General features: G+C 52.1%; 1 protein-coding gene across 1 annotated transcript in view; it reads right to left on the bottom strand.

Moving 5' to 3' along the window:
- LOC119965012 (soluble guanylate cyclase 88E-like) overlaps window positions 1-26628 on the bottom strand; it is a 678135-nt gene that overhangs the window by 113487 nt on the left and 538020 nt on the right. Inside the window, exon 15 of the mRNA XM_038795212.1 lies at window positions 18927-19016. Coding sequence (XP_038651140.1) covers window positions 18927-19016 — 90 coding nt within the window. The remainder of the gene's footprint in view (window positions 1-18926; window positions 19017-26628) is intronic.

A 26628-nucleotide genomic window follows, 5' to 3' on the forward strand; every position in this document is an offset into this window, starting at 1 on the left:
TCATATCGGAAACACGTGTCTGGTGAATTGATGGTTCCATCAATTTAATCGACTTAAGAACGGTAAAGATCGATCATGGAATCAGCCCTCAAGCCTGGATGCCTGGAACTTGACCCGCAGGATGCAGAGGCTAAAGAAATCTTCTCCCACTGGCTGTTGTGTTTCGAGGGCTACCTGGCAGAAGCAAGCACAGCCGAAACGACAGAGGAACAGAAACTAAGTCTATTGCATGCGAGGGTGAGCCACAGAATCTCTACGCAACTAAACTCGGCCAGTTCATATACTGCAGCGCTAGCAGATCTCGATAAAATTTATGTAAGGCCTGTTAACAAAGTTTACGCTCGCCATGTGTTCACGACTCGCCGCCAGCGGCCTACAGAATCACTCGCTGAATTCCTAAGGGAACTTAATAACTTGTCCAATGACTGTAATTACCAAGCGGTTACCGTGGCTGAACACAGGGAACTTGCGGTACGCAATGTTTTTGTAGCGGGCCTCAGGTCTAACTATGTGCGCCAGCGACTGCTGGAAAAGGAGGCCCAGGACTTAGAAATGACTGTGGAAGCTGCTACCACGATGGAGATCTCCTTCCGCAGCCTTAACTCGTTCCCGCGGACCCCGCAACCCAATCATGGGGCCCCGACCAGCGGCTCCCTCAAGCCTGTGCTACGCGGCCTCCCAGTCACCATGCTGCCCCAGCCAGCCACTATGCTGCTCCAGCCTGCCATTTCTGCGGCCAGAACCAGCACCCGCGGCAGCACTACCCGGCCCGCAACGTGACTTGCAGCAGCTGCGGGAGGAAAGGCCATTACGCAAGAGTGTGCCTCGCTAAAAGGGCCCCAGCCTCCAACTCCCCAGCAACTCGAAGTAATCGCTCCCCTCACTCGCAGGCCCGCGGGGCCCGAAACGCTGCGGCCTATGCACCGACTCCACCCCCTCCAGCCACGTGCGATCCATGGGGGCCGTCATCTTGGAAAATCTCCACCACGCGGGCGGCCACGTGCGCCTCATGGGGGCCGCCATCTTGGACGCCATCTTCCTTGCCGCCCGCCACGTGCGATCCACGGGCCCGATCGGCATCTCCGCGCTCGGACAACTCTGCGGAAGAATTTGAATTCGACTATGAACTCAGAGGGCAGTCATCACGGGGCCACTCCAGCATAGCTGATCAGGCCGCAACTCAGCACGGTCACCCTGGACCAATGACGACCAGAGAATCTACGAAACTCGATGGCAGAGGTCCATATCAACGGGTACAAAACGCCATGCCTCTTTGACTCCGGGAGCACGGAAATCTTCATACATCCAGACCTGGTAAGACGTTGTTCGCTCCCTGTTTTCCCCGTGCAACAAACTATCTCGCTCGCTTCAGGCTCCCATTCGGTCAAGATCCAAGGGCGCAACGCCGCGACACTCACAATCCGAGGGGCTAGCTACTCGAAATTCAAACTCTGCGTTTTGCCCGAACTCTGCGCGCCACACTTATTAGGCCTAGACTTTCAATGTAACCTCAAGAGCCTCACCCTCAGCTTCCGAGGGCCCCTGCCCCCACTCACGATCTGCAGCCTCGCTATGCTGCGAATCCCCCCCTCCTCTCTTCGCCAATCTCACAAAGGACTGTAAACCCATAGGCACTCGTAGCAGGCGATACAGTCTGCAGGATAGGGTATTTGTCAGAGCAGAGGTCCGAAGGCTACTCAGTGAGGGGGTTATGGAGGCCAGCAATAGTCCCTGGAGAGCTCAGGTGGTGGTCGTTAAGACCGGGGGAAAATTCCGCATGGTGGTTGACTACAGTCAGACCATAAATAGATTTACGCTCCTCAACGCGTATCCCCTCCCCAGGATTGCAGACATGGTAAACCAGATCGCCCAGTACAAGCTCTTTTCCACGGTGGATCTGAAGTCTGCATACCACCAGCTCCCAATCCGCCCGGAGGACCGCCACTACACGGCGTTCGAGGCCGATGGCCGCCTCTTCCGTTTCCACCGGGTCCCTTTCGGCGTCACTAATGGGGTCTCGGTGTTCCAACGAGCAATGGACCGAATGGTGGACCAGTACGGGCTGCGGGCCACATTTCCATACTTGAACAATGTCACCATCTGCGGCTATGACCAGCAGGACCACGACGCCAACCTCCACCGTTTTGTCCAGACGGCACAGAAACTGAACCTCACGCATAACAAGGAGAAATGCGTTTTCCGCACAACCAGACTAGCCATCCTCGGCTATGTCATGGAAAACGGAGTCCTGGGCCCAGACCTCCCCTCCCCCATTAGAACTCCCCCTCCCCCATTGCCCCAAGGCCCCCAAACGGTGCTTGGGCTTCTTTTCCTACTATGCCCAGTGGGTCCCTCAATAGGCGGAGAAAGCCCGCCCACTCTTTAGGGCCACACGATTTCCCCTGTCAGCCGAGGCACGACAGGCCTTCGACGGCATCAAGGAGCACATCGCCAAAGCGGCCATGCGGGCGGTGGATGAATCCACCCCATTTCAGGTAGAGAGCGACGCCTCAGAGGTAGCTCTTGCAGCCACGTTAAATCAGGCAGGGAGACACGTTGCATTTTTCTCCCGTACCCTCTCCGCTTCAGGATTCCGACACTCTTCAGTCGAGAAAGAAGCACGAGCCATTGTGGAGGCTATCCGTCACTGGAGGCACTACCTCGCAGGTAGGAGGTTCACCCTCATCACCGACCAAAGATCGGTTGCCTTCATGTTCGACAACACGCAAAGGGGCAAAATTAAAAACGACAAACTTCTGAGGTGGAGGATCGAACACCACCTACAATTACGACATCAAATATCGACCCAGGAAGCTCAACGAGCCCTATCCCTCAGGACATGCGCCACGCGCAGATCGACCGATTAAAAGTCATCCACAATGACCTCTGCCACCCGGGTGTCACCCGGCTCACCCACTACATTAGGGCCCGAAACCTGCCTTTCTCCAACGAGGAGGTAAAAGCGGTCACCAGGGACTGTCCGATCTGTGCGGAGTGCAAACCACACTTCTATAGACCAGACAGGGCCCACCTGGTCAAGGCTTCTAGGCCCTTTGAACGCCTCGCAATTGATTTCAAAGGGCCACTCCCCTCAACTAACAAGAACGTTTACTTTCTAAACGTCGTAGACGAGTTCTCCCGTTTCCCATTTGCTATCCCGTGCCCCGACATGACCTCCCACACAGTCATTAGGGCCCTGCATGGCATCTTCACCCTGTTTGGTTTCCCCAGCTACGTACACAGCGACCGGGGTTCGTCCTTCATGAGCGACGAGCTGCGTCAGTACCTGCTCGAAAAGGGCATTGCCTCGAGCAGGACTACCAGTTACAACCCCAGGGGGAAGACCGTCCTGCTGACCCTCCGGTCTAGAAAGCTCCAAGTCTCCCAACGGCAGGAAGTCCTCCCAAACGCGCTCCACTCTATTAGGTCCCTCTTATGCACGTCGACCAACCAGACTCCTCACGAGAGGCTCTTCATATTTTCCAGGGGCACTACCACGGGGGTCTCACTTCCGGCATGGCTGAGAACGCCGGGTCCCGTACTGCTGAGGAAACCCGCCAGGGTGCACAAAACTGACCCCCTTGTTGAAAAGGTGCGCCTGCTCCACCCAACCCTCAGTACACATTCGTCGAGTTCCCTGACGGCCGTCAGGACACGGTATCCCTCCGGGATCTGGCACCCGCCGGATCCAGCGCCCCCTCTACCCCCACAGAAGGACCTCTCACCCTGCACCCCATGCTGCCGCCCCCTTGTGCTCCCGAGCTTGCTCCATCAGTTCCGCGCCCCCGTGCCGGCCAGCCCCCAGCGCCCCCAGTCCCTCGTCGAACCAGGAGAGTATGAAGCTCGGATACAAGCCTCCCTGGAGTCCGCCATCGTACCCCAGCACACAACACCCATCCAGCCACCGCAAGAGGCTGCAACCCTGGTGCTCCGCAGATCACAACGAACAATTCGACCACCGGACAGACTGATGTTGTAAGCCACCACCCCCGCCGGACTTGGTTTTTTTGCAGGGGGTGAATGTGGTGAATGTAATATATATATATATATGATAATTCACACTGTTTTTATAAGCGCAGTAGCGCTATCCTACCACTAGGGTGGGGGAGTAGCTCTGGGAGTACTCAGGAACTTGTACTGGGCTCCACCCTAGGCTCCGGCCACAACACCTCCCCCTAGTGCAGCTGTATAAATCAACGGGTAACAGGCTGGTTCTGAAGTAAGTCGATTAAAGCCTAAATTCATATCGGAAACACATATCTGGAGAATTGATGGTTCCATCACAAGTGGAGAGGGAGAACGCGACAGTTTGGAAGGCCGTCCTCCTCGCCCTACGGTCAAGGAGTCTCCCAATTGCCCGCTGGCAGGAGGTCCTGCCCGATGCCCTACATTCCATTAGGTCGCTCCTCTGTATGGCCACGAACGAGACCCCTCACAATCGTTTGTTTGTCTTCCCAGGAAGCCCACCTCTGGGGTCTCGCTTCCACGTTGGCTGACGGCTCCGGGACCAGTCCTACTCCGGAGACAGGTGAGGAGCCATAAATCAGATCCCATAATCGAGAGGGTTCAACTGCTACACGCAAACCTTCAATATGCCTACATCGAGCACCCCGACGGCAGGCAGGACACCGTCTCCCTGCGAGACCTGGCACCCGCTGGCTCTCCCACCAACCATGCTGGCTCGCCCACCGACCCCGACACTGTTCCCACAGACCCCCCCCCCTCCTACCGACGCTCCCCTCCCCGCACCGACCGCCGACTCCGACAGCGCCCCCACCATAGCGCCCCCTGCACCCCAGTCGCGCCGGCACCAATCACCCTAGTCATCCCGGATACCCCCCTCGCTCCACTCCAAGGCGGGCAAAGGCTCAGTCAACCGTACTCCCGGATATACCGCCATCAAGACCGACGGTATCCACGGCACCACCACCGGAGCGGAAAAAGTCAGCATGGACGGTCAAACCACCCACAAGACTGAACTTGTGTTTTTGTAAACAGGGGGTGAATGTGATGAATGTTATCAGTAGCTGCTATAACGGTACCTTACCTTTAATGCATTGGCCCTTTAAGACCGGGATTGGTACCCAGGGGGACTCCACCTCTGGCTCCGCCCCCAGGAAACGATATATAAGATGAGACTCACTCGGCAGCATGTGATGAGCACACTTTTCGGCTGCTGTACAGTTCTCAAATGATTAAAGCCTTTGAATCACCTGACAGACAGAGAGAGAGGGAGAGACCTTCAGACACAGACAGAGAGCCACACTGTCAGACAGAGAGAGAGAGAGAGAGCCGCACTGTCAGACACAGAGAGAGAGAGCCACACTGTCAGACACAAAGAGAGGGAGAGATCAGCACTGTCAGACACAGAGAGAGGGAGAGATCAGCACTGTCAGACACAGAGAGAGAGAGCCACACTGTCAGACACAAAGAGAGGGAGAGATCAGCACTGTCAGACACAGAGAGAGGGAGAGATCAGCATTGTCAGACACAGAGAGAGCCGCACTGTCAAACAGAGAGAGTCGCACTGTCAGACAGAGAGAGAGAGAGAGAGCCGCACTGTCAGACACAGAGAGAGCCGCACTGTCAGACAGAGAGAGAGAGAGCCGCACTGTCAGACAGAGAGAGAGAGGGCCGCACTGTCAGACAGAGAGAGAGAGGGCCGCACTGTCAGACAGAGAAAGAGAGAGAGAGCCGCACAGTCAGACAGAGAGAGAGAGCTGCACTGTCAGACAGAGAGAGAGAGAGAGAGAGAGAGCAGCACTGTCAGACACAGAGAGAGCTGCACTGTCAGACACAGAGAGAGCCGTACTGTCAGACAGAGAGAGAGAGAGCCGCACTGTCAGACACAGAGAGAGCCGCACTGTCAGACAGAGAGAGAGAGCCGCACTGTCAGACACAGACAGAGAGCCGCACTGTCAGACAGAGAGAGAGAGAGAGAGAGCCGCACTGTCAGACACAGACAGAGAGCCGCACTGTCAGACAGAGAGAGAGGGAGAGATCAGCACTGTCAGACGCAGAGAGAGGGAGAGATCAGCACTGTCAGACACAGAGAGAGAGAGAGCCGCACTGTCAGACACAGACAGACAGCCGCACTGTCAGGCACAGAGATAGAGAGAGAGCCGCAGTGTCAGACAGAGAGAGAGAGAGAGGCGCAGTCAGAGAGAGAGAGTGAGGCGCACTGTCAGAGAGAGAGAAAGAGAGAGCCGCACAGTCAGACACAGAGAGAGAGAGCCGCACTGTCAGACAGAGAGAGAGAGAGAGCCACGCTGTCAGACAGAGAGAGAGAGCCGCACAGTCACACAGAGAGAGAGAGCCACACTGTCAGACAGAGAGGGAGAGAGCCGCACAGTCAGACAGAGAGAGAGAGAGAGAGCCGCACTGTCAGACACAGAGAGAGAGAGAGCCGCACAGTCAGACAGAGAGAGAGGAAGAGAGCCGCACTATCTGCCAGAGAGAGAGAGAGAGAGCCGCACTGTCAGACAGAGAGAGAGAGAGCCACACTGTCGGACAGAGAGAGAGGAAGAGAGCCGCACTGTCAGACAGAGAGAGAGAGAGAGCCACACAGTCAGACACAGAGAGAGAGAGAGAGCCGCACTGTCAGACAGAGAGAGAGGGAGAGAGCCGCACTGTCTGACAGAGAGAGAGAGAGCCGCACTGTCAGACAGAGAGAGAGAGCGCCACACTGTCGGACAGAGAGAGAGAGAGGCCCACACAGTCAGACACAGAGAGAGAGAGCCGCACTGTCAGACACAGAGAGATGGAGAGAGCCGCACTGTCAGACAGAGAGAGAGAGAGAGACCCACACTGTCAGACAGAGAGAGAGAGAGGCCCACACAGTCAGACAGAGAGAGAGAGAGCCGCACTGTCAGACAGAGAGAGAGAGTCGCACTGTCGGACAGAGAGAGAGAGCCGCACTGTCAGACAGAGAGAGAGAGAGAGCCGCACTGTCAGACACAGAGAGAGAGATCCACACTGTCAGACACAGAGTGAGAGAGAGAGCCGCACTGTCAGACACAGAGAGAGAGAGAGCCGCACTGTCAGACACAGAGAGAGAGAGCCGCACTGTCAGACAGAAAGAGAGAGCCGTGCTGTCAGACAGAGAGAGAGAGCCACACTGTCAGACAGAGAGAGAGAGAGAGAGAGCTGCACTGTCAGACAGAGAGAGAGAGAGAACCGCACTGTCAGAGAGACACTGTCTCTCTGTGTCTGACTCTGTGGGCCTCTCTCTCTCTCTGTCCGACAGTGTGGCGCTCTCTCTCTCTGTCTGACAGTACGGCTCTCTCTCTCTCTGACAGTGCAGCTCTCTCTCTCTCTCAATGTCTGACAGTGCGGCTCTCTCTCTCTCTGTCTGACAGTGCGGCTCTCTCTCTCTCTCTCTGTCTGACAGTGCGGCGCTCTCTCTGTGTGTCTGACAGCACGGCTCTCTCTCTGTGTGACAGTGTGTCTCTCTCTCTCTCTCTGCATGACAGTCTGGCTCTCTCTCTCTCTGACAGTGCGTCTCTTTCTCTGTGTCTCACAGTGCGGCTGTCTCTCTCTCACTCTCTGTCTGACAGTGCGGCTCTCCCCCTCTGTCTGACAGTGCGGCTATCTCTCTCTCTGAGTCGTACAGTGCAGCTCTCTCTCTCTCTCTCTCTCTGCCTAACAGTGTGGCTCGCTCTCTCTCTCTGCCTGACAGTGCGGCTTTCTCTCCCTCTTTCTCTCTCTGTCTGACAGTGCGGCTCTCTTTCTCTGTTAGACTGTGCAGCTCTCTCTTTCTCTGTTTCTGACACTGCTTCTCTGTCTGTGTCTGACTGTGCGGCTCTCTCTCTCTCTGTCTGACAGTGCGGCTCTCTCTCTCTCTCTGTCTGACAGTGCGGCTCTCCCTCTCTCTCTGTCTGACAGTGTTGCTCCCTCTCTCTATGTGTCTGACAGTGCGTCTCTCTCTCGCTGTCTGACAGCACGGGTTTCTCTCTCTCTGACAGTGCGGCTCTCTCTCTCAATGTCTGACAGTGCGGCTCTCTCTCTCTCTGTCTGACAGTGCGGCTCTCTCTCTCTCTCTCTGTCTGACAGTGCGGCGCTCTCTCTGTGTGACAGTGTGTCTCTTTCTCTCTCTGTGTCTCACAGTGCGGCTCTCTCTCTCTCTGTGTCTCACAGTACGGCTGTCTCTCTCTTTCTCTCTGTCTGACAGTGCAGCTCTCTCTCACTCTCTGTCTGACAGTGCGGCTCTTCCCCTCTGTCTGACTGTGCAGCTCTCTCTCTCTCTGTCTGACAGTGCGGCTCTCTCTCACTCTCTGTCTGACAGTGCGGCTCTCCCCCTCTGTTTGACAGTGCGGCTATCTCTCTCTCTGAGTCGTACAGTGCAGCTCTCTCTCTCTCTCTGCCTAACAGTGTGGCTCGCTCTCTCTCTCTCTGCCTGACAGTGCGGCTTTCTCTCCCTCTTTCTCTCTCTGTCTGACAGTGCGGCTCTCTTTCTCTGTCAGACTGTGCAGCTCTCTCTTTCTCTGTTTCTGACACTGCTTCTCTGTCTGTGTCTGACTGTGCGGCTCTCTCTCTCTCTCTGTCTGACAGTGCGGCTCTCCCTCTCTCTGACAGTGCGGCTCCCTCTCTCTCTGCCTGACTGTGGCTCTCTCTCTCTCTCTGTCTGACAGTGCAGCTCTCTCTCTCTCTGTCTGACAGTGCGTGTCTCTCTCGCTGTCTGACAGCACGGCTCTCTCTCTCTCTGACAGTGCAGCTCTCTCTCTCTCTCAATGTCTGACAGTGCGGCTTTCTCTCTCTCTGTCTGACAGTGCGGCTCTCTCTCTCTCTCTCTGTCTGACAGTGCGGCGCTCTCTCTGTGTGTCTGACAGCACGGCTCTCTCTTTGTGTGACAGTGCGGCTCCCTCTCTCTCTCTGCATGACAGTCTTGCTCTCTCTCTCTCTGACAGTGCGTCTCTTTCTCTCTCTGTGTCTCATAGTGCGGCTCTCTCTCTCTCTGTGTCTCACAGTGCGGCTGTCTCTCTCTCACTCTCTGTCTGACAGTGCGGCTATCTCTCTCTCTGAGTCGTACAGTGCAGCTCTCCCTCTCTCTCCCTCTGCCTAACAGTGTGGCTCGCTCTCTCTCTCTGCCTGACAGTGCGGCTTTCTCTCCCTCTTTCTCTCTCTGTCTGACAGTGCGGCTCTCTTTCTCTGTCAGACTGTGCAGCTCTCTCTTTCTCTGTTTCTGACACTGCTTCTCTGTCTGTGTCTGACTGTGCGGCTCTCTCTCTCGGTGTGTCTGACAGTGCGGCTCCCTCTCTCTCTGTCTGACAGTGCGGCTCCCTCTCTCTCTGCCTGACTGTGGCTCTCTCTCTCTCTCTGTCTGACAGTACAGCTCTCTCTCTCTCTCTGTCTGACAGTGTTGCTCCCTCTCTCTATGTGTCTGACAATGTGTCCTGGGAAGCTCAACAAGCCTTCCGATGCCCTATCCCGCAGTACCTGAGCCAGCACGCAGATTGACTGCCTCCGCTCCCTCCACACGGACCTCTGCCATCCAGGAGTCACCCGTTTCTACCATTTTATTAAGACCCGCAACCTGCCCTACTCCGTCGAGGAAGTCAGGACTGTCACTAAGGACTGCCACGTCTGCGCCGAGTGCAAACCGCACTTCTACCGCCCCGAACGAGCGCATCTGATCAAGGCATCCCGCCCCTTTGAACGTCTCAGTATAGACTTCAAGGGTCCCCTCCCCTCCAACAACCGTAACATGTATTTCTTGAGTGTTATCGACGAATACTCTCGCTTCCCTTTCGCCATTCCCTGTCCCGACATGACCACAACAACCATCATAAAGGCCCTCCAATCCATCTTCTCCCTGTTCGGTTGCCCCGCGTACATCCACAGCGACCGGGGGGTCCTCTTTTATTAGTGACGAAGTGCGTCAGTTCCTGCTCAGCAGGGGCATAGCCTCTAGCAGGACGACCAGTTATAACCCCCGGGGTAACGGTTAGGTCAAGCGGGAGAATGGCACCATTTGGAAGGCCATCCTGCTGGCCCTACGGTCCAGAGATCTCCCTATCCCCGTTGGCAAGAGGTCATCCCCGACGCCCTCCATTCAATCCGGTCTCTCCTCTGTACTACCACTAATCAAACACCTCATGAACGTCTTCTTGTTTTCCCCAGGAAGTCGTCCTCAGGATCCTCTCTCCCGACCTGGCTGGCCACTCCCGGGCCCATCTTGCTCCGGAAGCATGTGCGGGCGCACAAGTCCGACCCGTTGGTTGAGCGAGTCCAGTTACTCCACTCCGACCCGCAGTATGCGTACGTGGAGTATCCCGACGGTTGGCAGGCCACGGTCTCCCTCCGGGACCTGGCACCCACCAGCGTGCGGCCTTCTTCCCCTACACCAACACCCCCCCCCTCCAACCCCAAATCCCCCCAGCACCCCCCCGACCCAGCGCACATGCCCCCTTTTCCCCGATTATAGCGTCTCCACCACCGGCCAGGGGTACAGGGGCAGCAGGGTAGCATGGTGGTTAGCATAAATGCTTCACAGCTCCAGGGTCCCAGGTTCGATTCCCGGCTGGGTCACTGTCTGTGTGGGATCTTCACATCCTCCCCGTGTGTGCGTGGGTTTCCTCCGGGTGCTCCGGTTTCCTCCCACAGTCCAAAGATGTGCGGGTTAGGTGGATTGGCCATGCTAAATTGCCCGTAGTGTCCTAATTAAAGTAAGGTTAAGGGGGGGGGTTGTTGGGTTACGGGTATAGGGTGGATACGTGGGTTTGAGTAGGGTGATCATGGCTCGGCACAACATTGAGGGCCGAAGGGCCTGTTCTGTGCTGTACTGTTCTATGTTCTATGTTCTAAATCTATGACCAACGTTCCCAGAGCGTCTCCACCATCGGCCTGACGTCACTGGCTCCACTGCGAAGGTCCACCAGATCATCACGGGCACCCGACAGGCTGATCGTCTCCATCTAATGTGGCCATGGGACTTTTTGGACATTTCGTGTTATTCTGTTGTTACTAGTAGTAGTAGTATTGTTTTGCCACGAGCCTGTGGGCAACTCACCCCTATCGATTTTCGTTGCTCATACCACCAGTCCTCGGAAGCACCCCCCTCTCTCCCCCTTCTTTCTCCACAAGGGGTGAATGTGGTGGTATGGATATGAGCACTGCTATTGGTGCAGAGTACTGGCTTCCCATTGGCTCTGGCTGGTCATGTGCCTCTCGTCTGATTGGTTGGGACTAGTCATGTGACTGCTCTCCAATTGGTCGAGAGGCAAGTAGGACCCGCCTCCGAGGCAGGGTATATGTCCCCAGAGTTCCCGGCGGTCGGTCATTCTCTGTAGTCGACCAGCTGGCTAACAACTAGCTGATTAATGCCAAAGTTCAGGTCCTAAATGTGTCTTGAGTCGGATTGATGGTACATCACAGTGCGGCTCTCTCTCTCTCTGTCTGACAGTGTGGCTCTCTCTCTCTTTGTGTCTGACAGTGCGGTTCTCTCTCTCTCTCTGCCTGACAGTGCAGCTCTCTCTCTCTATCTGATAGTGCGGCTCTCTCCCTGTGTCTGACAGAGTGGCTCTCTCTTTCTCTCCGTCTCACAGTGCGGCTCTCTCTCTCTGTCTGACAGTGTCTCTCTCTCTCTCTCTCTCTCTCTCTTTCTCTCTGTCGGACTGTGCGGCTCTCTCTCTCTGTCTGTCAGTGCGGCTCCCTCTCTCTCTCTGTCTGACAGTGTGGCTCTCTTGCTCTCTCTGTCTGACAGTGTGGCTCTCTCTCTCTCTCTCTGTCTGACAGTGCGGCTCTCTCTCTCTCTCTGTCTGACAGTGCGGCTCTCTCTCTCTCTCTCTCTCTCTATCTCTGTCTGACCGCGTGGCTCTCTCTCTCTCTCTCTCTGTGTAGTAAGTAGATTAAAACCTCTATTCATTTCGGAAAGCATGTGTCTGGTGAATTGATGGTTCCATCAATTTAATCTACTTAAGAACAGTCAAGATCGATCATGGAATCGGCCCTCAAGCCTGGACGCCTGGAACTCGACCCACAAGATGCAGAGGCAAAAGAAATCTTCTCCCACTGGGTGCGGTGCTTTAAGGCCTACCTGGCAGAAGCGAGCACAGCCGAAACGACAGAGGAATAGAAGTTAAATCTACTGCACTTGAGGGTGAGCCACAGAATCTCTTTGCAACTAAACTCGGCCGGTTCATACACTGCAGCGCTAGCGGTACTCGATAAGATATATGTAAGGCCCATTAATGAAGTTTGCACATGCCATGTGTTCACGACTCGCCGCCAGCAGCCTACAGAATCTCTCGCCGAATTTTTAAGGGAACTTAATAATTTGTCAAATGACTGTAACTATCAAGCGGTTACAGCGGCTGAACACAGAGAACTTGCTGTACGCAACATTTTTGTAGTACAGCCACTATGCTGCCCCAGCCTGCCATTTCTGCAGCCAGAATAAGTACCGGCGGCAGCACTGCCCGGCCCGCAACGCGACCTGCAGCAGCTGCGGGCGGAACGGCCACTACGCAAGAGTGTGCCTTGATAAAAGGGTCCCAGCTTCCAACTCCCCAGCGGCACGAAGTAATCACTCCCCTCACCCGCAGGCCCGCGGGACCCAAAACGCTGCGGCCCATGCCCCGACTCCGCCCCTTCCGACACGTGCGATCCATGGGGGCCGCCATCTTGGCAAACCTCCACCACGCGGCCGGCCACGTGCGACTCATGGGGGCCGCCATCTTGGACGCCATCTTCCTCGCCGCCCGCCAAGTGCGATCCACGGTCCCGACCTGCATCGCCACACCCGGACAACTCATCGGAAGAGTACGACTAGGAACTCGGAGGGCAGTCATTACGGGGCCACTCCATCACAGCTGATCGAGCCGCCGACTATCCACAACTCAGCACTGTCACTCTGGATCAATCACACCCCAAGCATCTGCGAAATTCGATGGCAGAGGTCCAAATCAACGGGTACAAAATGCCATGCCTCTTCGACTCCGGGAGCACTGAGAGCTTCATACATCCAGACCTGGTAAGACGCAGTTCGCTCCCCGTTTTCCCCGCGCAGCAAACTATCTCGCTCGCTTCAGGCGCCCATTCGGTCCAGATCCAGGGGCGCACCGCCGCGACACTCACAATCCGAGGCGCTAGCTACTCAAAATTCCAACTCTACGTTTTGCCCGACCTCTGCGCGCCACTCTTATTAGGCCTAGACTTTCAATGTAACCTTAAGAGCCTCACCCTCAGCTTCGGCGGGACCCTGCCCCCACTCACTATCTGCAGCCTCGCTATGCTGTGAATCCCCCCCCCCCTCCTCTCTTCGCTAATCTCACAAAGGACTGTAAACCCGTAGCCACTCGTAGCAGGCGATACAGCCTGCAGGATAGGGTATTTAGCAGAACAGAGGACCGAAGGCTACTCAGTGAGGGGGTTATAGAGGCCAGCAATACTCCCTGGAGAGCTCAGGTGGTGGTCGTTAAGACCGGGGAAAAATTCCGCACGGTCGTCGACTATAGTCAGACCATAAATAGATTTACGCTCCTCGACGCGTATCCCCTCCCCAGGATTGCAGACATGGTAAACCAGATCGCCCAGTACCGGCTCTTTTCCACGGTGGATCTGAAGTCTGCATACCACCAGATCCCAATCCGCCCGGAGGACCGCCACTACACGGCATTCGAGGCCAATGGCCGCCTCTTCCATTTCCTCCGGGTCCCTTTCGGCGTCACTAATGGGGTCTCGGTGTTCCAACGAGCAATGGACCGAATGGTGGACCAGTACGGGCTGCGGGCCACGTTTCCGTACTTGGACAATGTCACCATCTGCGGCTATGACCAGCAGGACCACGACGCCAACCTCCACTGTTTTCTCCAGACGGCACAGAAACTGAATCTCACGTATAACAAGGCGAAATGCATTTTCCGCACAACCAGACTAGCCATCCTCGGCTATGTCGTGGAAAACGGAGTCCTGGGCCCAGACCCGGACTGTATGCTTAGAACTCCCCCTCCCCCATTGCCCCAAGGCCCTCAAACGGTGCTTAGGCTTCTTCTCCTACTACGCCCAGGGGGTCCCTCAATATGCGGACAAAGCCCGCCCACTCTTTAGGGTCACACAATTTCCCCTGTCAGCTGAGGCACACCAGGCCTTCGACTGCATCAAGGAGCACATTGCCAAAGCGGCCAGGCGGGTGGATGAATCCACTCCATTCCAGGTTGAGAGCGACGCCTCAGAGGTAGCTCTAGCAGCCACACTAAATCAGGCAGGGAGACCAGTCGCATTTTTCTCCCGTACCCTCTCCGCTTCAGAACTCCGACACTCCTCTGAGATTCAGTTAGATTTCAGTGAGGTTCTGCCACCCGGGGGTCACCCGGCTCGCCCACTACATCAGAGCCTTTCTTCAACGAGGAGGTAAAAGTGGTCACCTGGGACTGCCCGATCTGTGCGGAGTGCAAACCGTACTTCTATAGACCAGACAGGGCCCACCTGGTCAAGGCTTCTAGGCCCTTTGAACGCCTCGCAATTGATTTCAAAGGGCCACTCCCCTCAACTAACAAGAACGTTTACTTCCTAAACATCGTAGATGAGTTCTCCCGTTTCCCATTTGCTATCCCGTGCCCTGACATGACCTCCCACACAGTCATTAGGACCCTGCATTGCATCTTCACCCTGTTTGGTTTCCCCAGCTACGTGCACAGCGACCGGGGTTCGTCCTTCATGAGCGACGAGCTGCATAAGTACCTGCTCGACAAGGGCATTGCCTCGAGCAGGACTACCAGCTACAACCCCAGGGGGAACGGGCAGGTGGAGAGGGAGAACGCGACGGTCTGGAAGACCGTTCCTACTGACCCTCCGGTCTGGAATGCTCCAAGTCTCCCAGTGGCAGGAAGTCCTCCCAGACGCGCTCCACGCTATTACGTCCCTCTTATGCACAGCGACCAATCAGACCCCTCACGAGAGGCTCTTCATTTTTTCCAGGGGCGCTACCACGGGGGTCTCACTTCCGGCATGGCTGAGAACACCAGGCCCGGTACTCCTGAGGAAACACGTCAGGGTACACAAAACCAAACCCCTTTGTTGAGAAGGTGCGCCTGCTCCACTCCAACCCCTAGTACACATTCGTCGAGTTCCCTGACAGCCGTCAGGACACGGTATCCCTCCGGAATCTGGCACCCGCCGGAACCAGCGCCCCCTCTACCTCCACAGAAGAACCGCTCACCCTACACCCCATGCTGCCGCCCCCTCGCGCTCCCGAGCCCACTCCACCAGTTCCTTGCACCTGCGCCGGCCCGCCCCCAGCGCCCCCAGTCGAACCAGAAGAGTATGAAGCTCGGACACAACCCTCCCTGGAGTCCGCCATCGTACCCGAGCACACAACACCCATCCAGCCATCGCAAGAGGCTGCAAACCCGGTGCTCCGCAGATCACAGCGGACAGTTCGACCACCGGACAGACTGACTTTGTAGACCACCATCCACACCGGACTTGATTTTTTTGCAGGGGGTGAATGTGATGAATGTAACTTTGTAATTCTCACTGTATTTACCAATACCATTGTAAGCGCAGTAGCGTTATCCGACCACTAGGGGGAGTAGCTCTGGGAATGCTCAGGGGTTTGTACCGGGCTCCACCCTTGGCTCCGCCCACAACTCCTCCCCTGGACGGCTGTATAAATACCCTTGTCCAGAGCCAGCCTGCAGTTCATCGCGAGTTCAACGGGTAACACGCTGGCTCTGTAGTAAGTAGATTAAAACCACTGTTCATATCTTAAAGCTCGTGTCTAGTGAATTGATGGTTCCATTATTCCTTCGATCCCTTTTTAAACAATGGAATTACATTTTTATTCCTCCGGTACCTCCTCTGTATCTAGTGAGGATTGGAACATCATTTTCAGAGCATCTGCTATCTCCTCCCTGACCTTCTTCAGTCGACTTGAAAATAATCCATCTGGCCTTGGTGACTTATCAACTTTAAAGGATTCCAAGCCTTCGAATACTTCCTCTTTTTTTATGATTATCCCATTGAGTATCTCATAGTGTTCCTCCTGGACTACTATATCTGCATAATCCATTTCTTTTGTAAACATGGAGACAAAATATTCATTTAAAACCCTTCCCACAGTCTCTGCATCTACACACAAGTTCCCCTCTTCATCTCTGATCGGTCCCACTTTTTCCTTAGCTAACTTTTTAATATTAATATATTGATAAAACATCTTTGGATTTTCTTTTACTTTACTTATGGATCTTTTTTCATGGCCTCTCTTTCATTTCCTTTTTTACTTCATTTCTGCACTTCCTATGCTCACCTAGGCTATTTGCAGTGCTTAGTTATTTTTCTTTTGATCCTCCCCTGCATTCCTCTACACTACCAGGGGGGTCTAAATTTGGCAGTACCACTCTTATTCTTATGTTCGGGACATGTCTACTTTGCACATTTAGGATCTTACTTTCTCGTGCTTCCCACTGGTTTTCCACAGATTTATCCTCTAGCAATGCTGGCCAGTCCACCTTAGTGAAGACTCTACTTATTTCTGCTAACTTTTCTTTCTCCCAGTTCATAAGTTTTACTCCTGCTTTACCTCTGTCCTTTTAGAACATAGAACATAGAACATAGAACAGTACAGCACAGAACAGGCCCTTCGGCCCTCAATGTTGTGCCGGGCCATGATCACCCTACTCAAACCCACGTATCCACCCTATACCCGTAACCCAACAACCCCCCCCCTTAACCTTACTTTAATTAGGACACTACGGGCAATTTAGCATGGCCAATCCACCTAACCCACACATCTTTGGACTGTGGGAGGAAACCGGAGCACCCGGAGGAAACCCACGCACACAGGGGGAGGACGTGCAGACTCCACACAGACAGTGACCCAGCCGGGAATCGAACCTGGGACCCTGGAGCTGTGAAGCATTTATGCTAACCACCATGCTACCCTGCTGCCCCTTATGTGGTAATACTGAATATAACAGAATTGTGATCACAATCCCCGGTAAAGTTGCCAACTGTCACTTCACCCCTTCTTTGTTCCCCAAGCTAGGTGTAGAATTGCATCTCCTATCGTTGGGTCTGTCATTAATTGGTTAAAAAGTCATGGGTTACCCGAGGTACTGGTCTCTGATAACAGGACTGCGTTCACTGGGGAGGAACTTCAACACTTTATGCGAGCTAATAGCATAAATTATATGTGAACAGAGCCCTACCACCTGGCTTCAAGTGGATTCGACGAAAGGGCTCCCAAACGTTTAATTTGGCAATGAAGGAACAATCATCTGCAACTTTACAACTTGGTTTGTTCCGTTTTCTACTCAGATACAAAACAGTACCTAATAATAATAATAATAATAATAATAATTTTTAATGTCACAAGTAGGCTTACATTGCAATGCAGTTACTGTGAAAATCCCCTAGTCGCCACATTCCGGCACCTGTTCGGGTACACAGAGAGAGAATTCAGAATGTCCAAGTTACCTAACAGCAAGTCTTTTGGGACTAGTGGGAGGAAACCGGAGCACCCGGAGGAAACTCATGCAGAAACGGGGAGAATGTGCAGACTCCGCACAGACAGTGACCCAGCCGGGAATCGAATCTGGGACCCCGGCGCTGTGAAGCCACAGTGCTAACCACTGTGCTACCGTGTTGCCCCTTGTAACTACAGATATGACCCTGTTAAGTTGCTCATGGAAAGATGTCTTCGAACAAGACTTAATTTACTATTTCTGAATTTAATCGGGAGAGAGAGGAGAAACAGAATGCTCAGAAGAAATTCCATTATTCCATAAAGTGTGAGAGGGCTTTTGTGGTAAATGATTTAGTATAGCGGTAGCATGGTGGTTAGCATCAATGCTTCACAGCTCCAGGGTCCCAGGTTCGATTCCCGGCTGGGTCACTGTCTGTGTGGAGTCTGCACGTCCTCCCCGTGTGTGCGTGGGTTTCCTCCGGGTGCTCCGGTTTCCTCCCACAGTCCAAAGATGTGCGGGTTAGGTGGATTGGCCATGCTAAATTGCCCGTAGTGTAAGGTTAATGGGGGGATTGTTGGGTTACGGGTATACGGGTTCCGTGGGTTTAAGTGGGGTGATCATTGCTCGGCACAACATCGAGGGCCGAAGGGCCTGTTCTGTGCTGTACTGTTCTATGTTCTATGTTCTATATATGTGAGAAATGTTATTACTGGTCCAGATCGGGTTCCTGGGAAGATTGTAGAAGACAGATACTGTGCCATATGTGGTTACTCTTACAAGGGACGTGAATGAAGAAGCATATGGACCACCTGAGAAGAGAACCACACATTGTACAAATTAACAGTCTGTCCCTGCTTTTCCTGTTAGTGTGGCTCCAGCAATCGTAAGTGGAATGGAATCCAACAACTCTGAGGAGTGGCTGGGTAACATTCCGGCAGGAATTGGATTTTCCCGGCATGAGAGCACCTGTGCAAACTGGAAGTCTTCCTGCTGTCATTCCAGACAAAACTACATCGATTGATGAGGCTCCTTTTAAAGAATTGCGACACTCTAAATGAGTGTGAAGACTCCCTTATTGAGAGACCCAGTTTCCCCGCTTTTTCCTGTGTAATATTGTAAATAGTTGGATTATTATTGCAAAACAATAATTAAGAAATCGAATGGGGAGGGAAGTGGTGACATTCCCCTTTTTGGGTCGGGGGGGGGGGGTGGGGTGGTATTTATCAGGGTTACATGACCCATCGGGCCAATCGCAGAGAGGCAGTTGTTTGACAGGAGTCCGGGAGTAGAGAAGTTGAGAAGAATTTTCACTATGTCCTGCATACAGTTCTTTTCTCACACAAACCCCTTGTTAGTTTAGCTGCCAAGTTGGTTATCTTTATTTTACTATTATGATAATCCATGCCTAATAGGGAATGTGATTACAATTCAAACTGCAATGGCACAGAAACTAAATACCATGTCACACATAACACGCAAATCCACTCTGATTCATTGTCAGCATGCCTGTCAGGACTATACCTTTATAGTTATTGTGCCCCGTCGCTCAAAGATGAAAGGGCTGTCGATGAGGTGCTCATATGTGGATCCACTCAACTGAATGTGCATCTCCTGTGAAAGGAAGTAGGAGTAAGTGTGGGAAGTTACTTATGTCTGATTTATCAAAGTGAAACTTCAGCAAAATGGCAAATAAAGGGAGTGTAACACTGGGATTTTTCATCACATGAGCTCAGTGATGAAAGGCAGAAAATATAGGAACACGGGATAACAAAGTACCAACACTGAGTAAGTCTTTTCTTTTTCTGAACGTCAGTCGACTGGTTAAAAGGTTCGTAACGAACTTACCTATCGAGCTGAGTGGCAGTTAACTCAATCACCTGATGCCTGATTGGGACCTCAATAGGTATGGTTACTTTTGAAGTTGAACTAGTGTGTGAGTTGCTTCAGCACCTGAGCTCTATTTAAGAAAGGGGCTTGGAAGTATACTCAGAGTTGACGAGTGCAGTCAGAATGAGACACAATCAGAGTGAGGGTGGGTATTGGGAATTTGGAACAGAGTGGGAATTAGGTGCAGAGCGGAATGTGGTGCTTTTTGCTTTTACTCCTTGCTTTCTCACTTTTTATATCTTCAGGGAATGGTTTTGCCCTGCTGCAGTAGTAGAGGCTATAAGGCAGAGAACTGGACCGGGATTCTCCCCTACCCGACGGGGGGTCCGGGCGGGATGGAGTGGCGTGAACCACTCCAGCATCGGGCCACCCCAAAGGTGCGGATATCTCCGAACATTTAGGGGCCAAGCCCTAACCTTGAGGGGCTAGGCCTGCGCCGGAGTGGTTGGCGCCCCGCCGACCGGCGGGAAAGGCCTTTGGCGCCACGCCAGCCGGTGCCAAAGGGACTTCACCGGCCGGAGGAAGTCCACACATGCGCCGGAGCATCAGCGGTTGCTGACGTCATGCATGCGCAGGGGAGGGGGCCACTTCCGCTTCCGCCATCGTGAAGGCTATGGTGAACGCGGAAGGAAACGAGTGCCCCACGGCACAGGCCTTCCGGCCAATCGGTGGTCCCTGATCGCGGGCCAGGCCACCTTGGGGGCACCCCCCAGGGCCAGATCGCCCCGCGCCCCCCCAGGACCCCAGAACCTGCTCGCGCCGCCTGGTCCCGCCGGTAAGGTTGGTGGTTTGATTCCCACTGGCATGACAGCAGCGGGACTTCGGCCCATCGCGGGCCGGAGAATCGCCGGGGGGGGGGGGGGGGGCACCGACAGGCTTGGCGCGATTCTAGCCCCCGCCGAATCTCTGGTGCCGGAGACTTCGGGAGACGGCGGGGGCGGTATTCACGCCAGCCCCCCGGCGATTCTCCGACCCGGTGGGGGGGTCGGAGAATCCCACCCCAGATTTCTAAGTACTGGGTAAGGTCGGGTAAGTATTTACTAATTTTATCAACTGTAGTTTTAGAGGTCTTCTTGTGGTTTATAATCTGTAAGGGTTATATTCGGTAGTAACAAAGGCCAGAAAAGAAGGACCCTAGAGAATTGGATATATTCTGAGACCAAGCATCTTCCAAATATTTAGCCTAAAGGGGGGCATCATGGTTAGCACCTTGTGCTCCAGGTGGGTGGGGAACATTTCTAGTGCCTGGGGCCAGCATGTGTGCAGTGTGTGTTTCCAGCTGCAGCTCCTGGAAGCCTCGATTGCGGGGCTGAATAGTGGAGCATCTGCAAGGTGGAGAGTATAGTGAATAGCATGTATCGAGAGATGGGCACACCGCAGGCCTTGATTCTACAGGCAGGAAGGGAATGGGTAACCATCAGGAAGAGCAGGAGAATAAGGCAGGCTGTGCAAGAATCTGCTGTGGCCTTTTGCCTGCAAAATAGATGTAACACTTTGGATACTGTTGAGGGGAATGATCTCTCTGGGGAAAGCAGCAACAGTCAAATTTGTTGCACCACAGTTGACTTTGCTGCACAGGAGAGGAGTAGAAAGTGGAGAAATGCAATAGTTATAGGGGATTCAATTGTAAGATTAATAGATAAGAGTTTCTGTGGCCGCAAACGAGACTCCAGGATGGTATGTTGCCTCCCTGGTCCTCGGATCAAGGATGTCTCGAAGCAGTTACAGGACATTCTGAGGGGGGGGGGGGGGTGCAGGTGAGGGTGAATGGTTAGTGGTTGTGGTACACATTGGTACATATGACATAAGTGAAAAAATAGGATGAGGTCCTGAAAGAATATAGGGAGTTCCGAAGAAAGTTGAGAAGTCGGACCTCAAAGGTAATGATCTCAGGATTACTACCAGTTCTAGTTGTTGGTCAGACTACAAATCGCAGAATGTATCGGATGAATATGTGGCTGAAGAGATAATGGAGGGGGGAGAGTTTTGGATTGCTGAGGCATTGGGGCTGGTTCTGTGGGAGGTGGGACCAGTACAGACTGGATAGGCAGAGCAAAAAAGGTGACAAGTGTGAGAAGGCAGGTGGCCAATGCAGGACTGAGGGTATTGTACCTAAATGAGTGCAGTATATGGAACAAGGTAAATAAGAACATAAAAACATAAGAACTAGCAGCAGGAGTAGGCCATCTGGCCCCTTGGGCCTGCTACGCCATTCAATGAGATCATTGCTGATCTTTTGTGGACTCAGCTAAATGATCAAGTAAATGATCTTGTTGCGCACATTGAAATTGTCCAGTACGATGTTGGAGGCATCACAGAGATGTGGCTGCAAGGGGATCAGTGCTGGGATCTAAATATACAAGTGTATTTGTCCTATCTAATGGACAGGCAGATGGGCAAAGGGAGCGGGGTTGCATTGTTAGTAAGGAATGAAGTTAAACCGATAGCAAGAGCAATAGAGAATCTCTGTGGGTAGAGTTGAGGAATCACAAAGGTAAAAAGACCCTGATGGAAGTTATGTACAGGCACCCTAACAGCAGTCAGGATGTGGGGCAGAAAATAAATCAGGAGGTAGAAAAGGCATGGAAAAAAGGCAATATCAAAATAATCATGGGGCACTTCAATATGTAGGTGGACTGGGAAAATCAGGTTGGTAGTGGATCCCAAGAAAAGGAATTTGTGGAATGTCTGAGAGATGTTTTTTTGGAGCAGCTTGTGACAGAGCCGACGAAGGAACAGGCAATTCTGGATTTGGTGATGTGTAATGAGGCAGACTTGATTAGGAAACTTAAGGTGAAGGGACCCTGAGGGAGCAGTGACCACAATATGATAGAATTTACCCTGCAGTTTGAGAGGGGAAGCTGCAATCAGATGTATTAGAATTAAATAAGGGTAACTACAAAGACATGAGGGAGGAGCTGGCCAGAGTTGATTGGAGAAGGAGCCCAGCAGGGAAGACAGTGGAACAGCAATGGCAGGAGTTTTGGGGGGTTATTCGGGGGACCCAACAGAAATTCATGCCAAGGAGGAGGAAACATGCTAAGGGGAGGACAAGGCATCCATGGCTGACAAGGGAAGTCAAGGACGGCATAAAAGCAAAAGAAAAAACATACAAAATGGCGAGATTTGTGGGAAGCCAGGATTGAGAAGCCTTTAAAATAGAGCAGAGGAAAACCAAAAAAGCAATAAGGGGGGAGAAGATGAGTGCAAGCTAGCTAGTAATATAAAAGAAGATAGGAAGAGTTTTTTTCAATGTATAAAAGATTAGAGAGAGGCAAAAATAGAAATTGGACCACTGGAAAATGTGGATAGAGAAGTAATAATAGGAAACCAAGAAATGGCAGAGGAACTGAATAGTTACTTTGCATTAGTCTTCATGGTGGGAGACACCAGTGGGATGCCAGAGCTCCAGGAGAACCAGGGGGCAGAGATGAGTGCAGTGGCCATCGCCTAAGGAGAAGGTTCTGGGGAAACTGAAAGGACTGAAGGTGGATGAATCACCTGGACTGGATGGACTATACCCCTGTGTTCTAAAAGAGATAGCTGATGAGATTGCGGAGGCATTGAAGGCTATCTTTCAGGAATCACTGGAGGCAGGAAGGGTCCCAGAAGACTGGAAAGTGGCTAATGTGGCTCCGCTGTTTAAGAAGGGAGGCAGGCGAATCGGGAAATTATAGGTCAGTCATTGGTAAGATTTTAGAGTCCATTATTAAAGATGAAATCACGGAGTACTTGGAAGAGCATGATAAAATAAGACTGAGTAGCACGGCTTCATCAAGGGGAGATCATGTCTGACAAATCTGTTAGAATTCTTTGAGGAAATAAGAAGGACGTTAGACAAAAGAGAACCAGTGAATGTGATTCATTTAGATTTCCAGAAGGCCTTTGACAAGGTGCCACATCGGAGACTGTTAAATAAGTTAAGAGTCATGGTGTTAAGGGCAATATTCTGGCATGGATAGAGGATTGGCTGACAGGCAGATAGTGGAGCTTCAGGAGAATCTGGGGCAGAGGTGAGTGCACTGACCATTACTAAGGAGAAGGTTCTGGAGAAACTGAAAGGTCTGACGGTGGATAATCACCTGGACCGGATGGATTACACCCCAGGTTCTAAAAGAGATGGCTGAGGAGATTGTGGAGGCATTGGCGATGATCTTTCAGGAATCACTGGAAGAAGGAAGGGTCCCTGTGGCTAATGTAACACCACTGTTTAAGAAGGGAGGGAGGCAGAAGATGGGAAATTATAGGCTAGTTAGCCTGATTTCGGTCATTTGTAAGATTTTAGCATCCATTATTAAAGATGAAACTGCGGAGTACTTGGAAGTGCATGGTAAAATAGGACTGAGTCAGCACGGCTTTTTCAAAGGGAGGTCATGTCTGACTAATCTGTTAGAGTTCTTTGAGGAAGTAACAAGGAAGTTAGACAAAGGAGAACCAGTGGACGTGATTTATTTAGATTTCCAGCCGGCCTTTGACAAGTTGCTGCATTGGAGACTGTTAAATACGCTAAGAGCCCATGGTGTTAAGGGTAAGATCCTGGCATGGATAGAGGACTGGCTGACTGGCAGAAGGCAGAGAGTGGGGATAAAGGGGTCTTTTTCAGGATGGCACCGGTGACTAGTCGTGCACATCAGGGGTCTGTGCTGGGGCCACAACGTTTCACAATATACATTAATGATCTGGAGGAAGGAACTGAAGGCACTGTTGCTAAGTTTGCAGATAAGACATAGTTCTGTAGAGGGGCAGGTGGTATTGAGGAAGCAGGAAGGCTGCAGAAGGACTTGGACAGGCGAGGACAGCAGGGTAGCATGGTGGTTAGCATAAATGCTTCACAGCTCCAGGGTCCCAGGTTCGATTCCCGGCTGGGTCACTGTCTGTGTGGAGTCTGCACATCCTCCCCCTGTGTGCGTGGGTTTCCTCCGGGTGCTCCGGTTTCCTCCCACAGTCCAAAGATGTGCGGGTTAGGTGGATTGGCCATGCTAAATTGCCCGTAGTGTCCTAATAAATGTAAGGTTAAGGGGGGGGGTTGTTGGGTTACGGGTATAGGGTGGATATGTGGGTTTGAGTAGGGTGATCATGGCTCGGCACAACATTGAGGGCCGAAGGGCCTGTTCTGTGCTGTACTGTTCTATGACAGTGGGCAAAGAAGTGGCAGGTGGAATACAACGTGGAAAAGTGTGAGGTTATGCACTTTGGAAGGAGTAATGGAGGCCTAAACTATTTTCTAAATGGAGAAATGCTTAGGAAATGAGAAGCACAAAGGGACTTGAGAGTCCTTGTTCATGATTCTCTTTAGGTTAATGTGTAGGTTCAGTCGGCAGTTAGGAAGGCAAATGAAATGTTAGCATTCATGTCGAGAGGGCCAGAATACAACACCAGGGATGTACTGCTGAGGCTATGTAAGGCTCTGGTGTGACCCCATTTGGAGAATTGTGAGCAGTTTTGGATCCCGTATCAAAGGAAGGATGTGCTGACCTTGGAAAGGGTCCACAGGAGGTTCACAAGAATGATCCCTGGAATGAAGAGCTTGTCGTATGAGGAATGGTTATGGATTCTGGGTCTGTACTCGGAGTTTAGATTGGTGAGGGGGGGATCTTATTGAAACTTACAGGATACTGCGTGGCATGGATAGAGTGACCATAGAGAGGATGTTTCCACATGTGGGAAAACCGAGAAGCAGAGGACACAATCTCAGACTGGAGGGACGATTCTTTAAAACAGAGTTGAGAAGGAATCTCTTCGACCAGAAGTTGGTGAAACTATGGAAACTTTTGCTGCTACCGGCTGTGGAGGCCAAATCACTGATTGTCTTTAAGACAGTGATAGATAGGTGAGCACCCAATTAATATTTTCCAATTTAGCGTGGCCAATCCACCTAGCCTATGTCCCTCTGTAACCTGCAACATCCATCCGCACTGTCCACAACTCCACCAACTTTAGTGTCATCCACAAATTTACTCACCCATCCTTCTATGCCCTCCTCCAGGTCATTTATAAAAATGGGCCCCAAAACAGATCCTTGTGGTACACCACTAGTAATTGAACTCCAGGCTGAACATTTCTCATCAACTGTCTTTTTACAGCTAGCCAATTTCTTATCCAAACCGTTGAATCACTTTCAATCCCATGCCTCTGTATTTTATGCAATAGCCTACCGTGGGGAACCTTATCAAACGCTTTACTGAAATCCATATACACCACATCAACTGCTGTACCCTTGTCCACCTGTTTGGTCACCTCAAAGAACTCAATAAGGTTTGTGAGGCACGACCTACCCTTCACAAAACCGTATTGACTATACCTAATCAAATTATTCCTTTCTAGATGATTATCAATCCTATCTCTTATAATCCTTTTCAAGACTTTGCCCACAACAGAAGTAAGGCCCACTGGTCTATAGTTACGGGGTTGTCTCTACTCCCGTTCTTGAACATGGGGACAACATTTGCTATCCTCCAGTCTTCTGGCACTATTCCTGTCGACTATGATGACATCAAGATCAAAGCTAAAGGCTCTGAAATCTCCTCCCTAGCTTCCCAGAGAATCCTAGGATAAATCCCATCCGGCCCAGGGGATTTATCTATTTTCACACTTTTCAGAATTGCTGACACCTCCTCCTTATGAACCTCAAACCCGTCTAGTCTAGTAGCCTGTATCTCAGTATTCTCCTCGACAACATTGTCTTTTTCCTGTGTGAATACTGACGGTAAATATTCATTTAGCGCCTCTCCTATCTCCTCAGACTCCACGCAGAACTTCCCACTACTGTCCTTGACTGGCCCTACTTTTACCCTCGTCACTCTTTTAATCCTGACATACCTACAGAAAGTTTTATGGTTTTCTACCTGCCAAGGACTTCTCATGGCCCCTCCTGGCTCTTATCTCTCACTTCAGGTCCTTTCTGGCTAAATTGTAACTCTCAAGCGCCCTAACTGAACCTTCACGTCTCATCTTTACAAAAGCCTCCTTCTTCTTCTTGACGTGATTCAACTACTTTAGTAAACCACGGTTCCCTCGCTCGACCACTTCCTCCCTGCCTGACGGGAACATACTTATCAAGGACACACAGTAGCTGTTCCTTGAACAAGCTCCACATTTCAATTGTACCCATCCCCTGCAGTTTCTTTCCCCATCCTATGCATCCTAAGTCTTGCCTAATTGCATCATAATTGCCTTTCCCCCAGCTATAACTCTTGCCCTGCGGTATATACCTATCCCTTTCGACCCCTAAAGTAAACGTAACTGAATTGTGGTCACTATCACCAAAGTGCTTGATGTGTCCATCAATTCACTAGACACACGATTGGAAGTAAACTATGGTTTTAATAGTCTTACA

Source organism: Scyliorhinus canicula, chromosome 4, assembly GCF_902713615.1.
Source record: "Scyliorhinus canicula chromosome 4, sScyCan1.1, whole genome shotgun sequence".
Taxonomy (NCBI): domain Eukaryota; kingdom Metazoa; phylum Chordata; class Chondrichthyes; order Carcharhiniformes; family Scyliorhinidae; genus Scyliorhinus; species Scyliorhinus canicula.